General features: G+C 64.9%; 1 protein-coding gene across 1 annotated transcript in view; it reads right to left on the reverse strand.

Annotated features, from left to right (window-relative positions):
• The window catches only part of DLG5 (discs large MAGUK scaffold protein 5), a 118,055-nt gene extending 117,022 nt beyond the window's left edge, over positions 1-1,033 (reverse strand). The window contains exon 1 of the mRNA XM_024740248.1: positions 730-1,033. Coding sequence (XP_024596016.1) covers positions 730-1,033 — 304 coding nt within the window. The remainder of the gene's footprint in view (positions 1-729) is intronic.
• Between the last annotated feature and the right edge of the window lie 189 nt (positions 1,034-1,222).

The raw sequence follows: 1,222 nt of genomic DNA on the forward strand, positions 1-1,222 counted from the left end.
AATACTCACAAATCCATCACCAACACCCAAGGGAACCCGTCACCAGCCTTCCCTCCTCAGGCAGCTCGGCACCCTTAGGGAGGGAACTGAGCCCCAGCAGCTACTACCAGGATTTTCCCATGGTGCAATGCAACTTCCCCAACTTTTCCCGGCCCACAGTTTCCAAAGAAACCTAGCAGGCATTGTGCATAATCAACCACAAGCCTGGGCGAACAAACAGACTGAGCTTTGGGCAGAGGGAGCTGAGAAAATCAAAAAGTGAAAAGGCACCAGTGGTCCTGAAACGGGGTGCCAGGGACCAAAATTCAGAAGTACCGGCCCTGAGCCCAGGTTCTGTTCTTCTAGACCTTATCACTGATTGAAGGCTAGCAGAGGCTCTCAAAGGACTGGTGGATGGTTAAGAGTCTTAGAAAAGGGACTGACGAACATCCCTCCGAGATCGCCCCGCGGCTAGACCTGGCGGTCTCGGGAGGGCCCCGCTGCCGCGGTACCTGGAGGATCAAGGCCTGCAGTGCGGGGCATTGTTCACAGCAAGGGTGGGATTGGGGGAGGAGGTGTGAAGTGGGGGTCCGCGCATCGGGCCCTCCCCAGGCAGGCTGAAGGAAGGAAGGTTCTCCTCGCGGCAGGCGCCAGGTAGATGAATGGCCCTCGCGACTTCCCCCTCGGAGAACCGGAGAGAGAAGTCGTGGAAGGCGGATCCGAGAGGCCGGGTGGGGGTCTCACACTCACCGGCGCCCTCGGCGGGCTGCGGCGGCCCGACGACGCCGTTCAGGTAGAGAATGGGCAGCAGGTGAGGCTGCGTCTTCTCCAGCGCCGCCCGCAGGTCCTGGAAGTGGTCCCGCTCCTTGGCCAGGAGCAGCTTGAGCAGCAGCTCCGCCTTAGCGCCTCCCGCCTCCTCGTCCAGCTGCCGCCGCTCGCCGGGGCTCAGCGCTCCTGCGGCCTCGAGCAGCCCGAGCACCGCCTCCACCTCTGTCATGGCCTGGGCCAGGCTCTGCTGACACTGGGCGAGCAGCTCCCGGCGCTGGGGCTCCATGGTGGCGGCCGCCCCGCCCCGCCGGACGGCTACCGGACTCCCGGAGGCCGGCGGGCACCTCGAGCAGCCCGAGCACCGCCTCCACCTCTGTCATGGCCTGGGCCAGGCTCTGCTGACACTGGGCGAGCAGCTCCCGGCGCTGGGGCTCCATGGTGGCGGCAGCCCCGCCCCGCCGGACGGCTACCGGAC

This window comes from Neophocaena asiaeorientalis, unplaced genomic scaffold, assembly GCF_003031525.2.
Source record: "Neophocaena asiaeorientalis asiaeorientalis breed wild unplaced genomic scaffold, Neophocaena_asiaeorientalis_V1.1 scaffold517, whole genome shotgun sequence".
Classification (NCBI taxonomy): domain Eukaryota; kingdom Metazoa; phylum Chordata; class Mammalia; order Artiodactyla; family Phocoenidae; genus Neophocaena; species Neophocaena asiaeorientalis.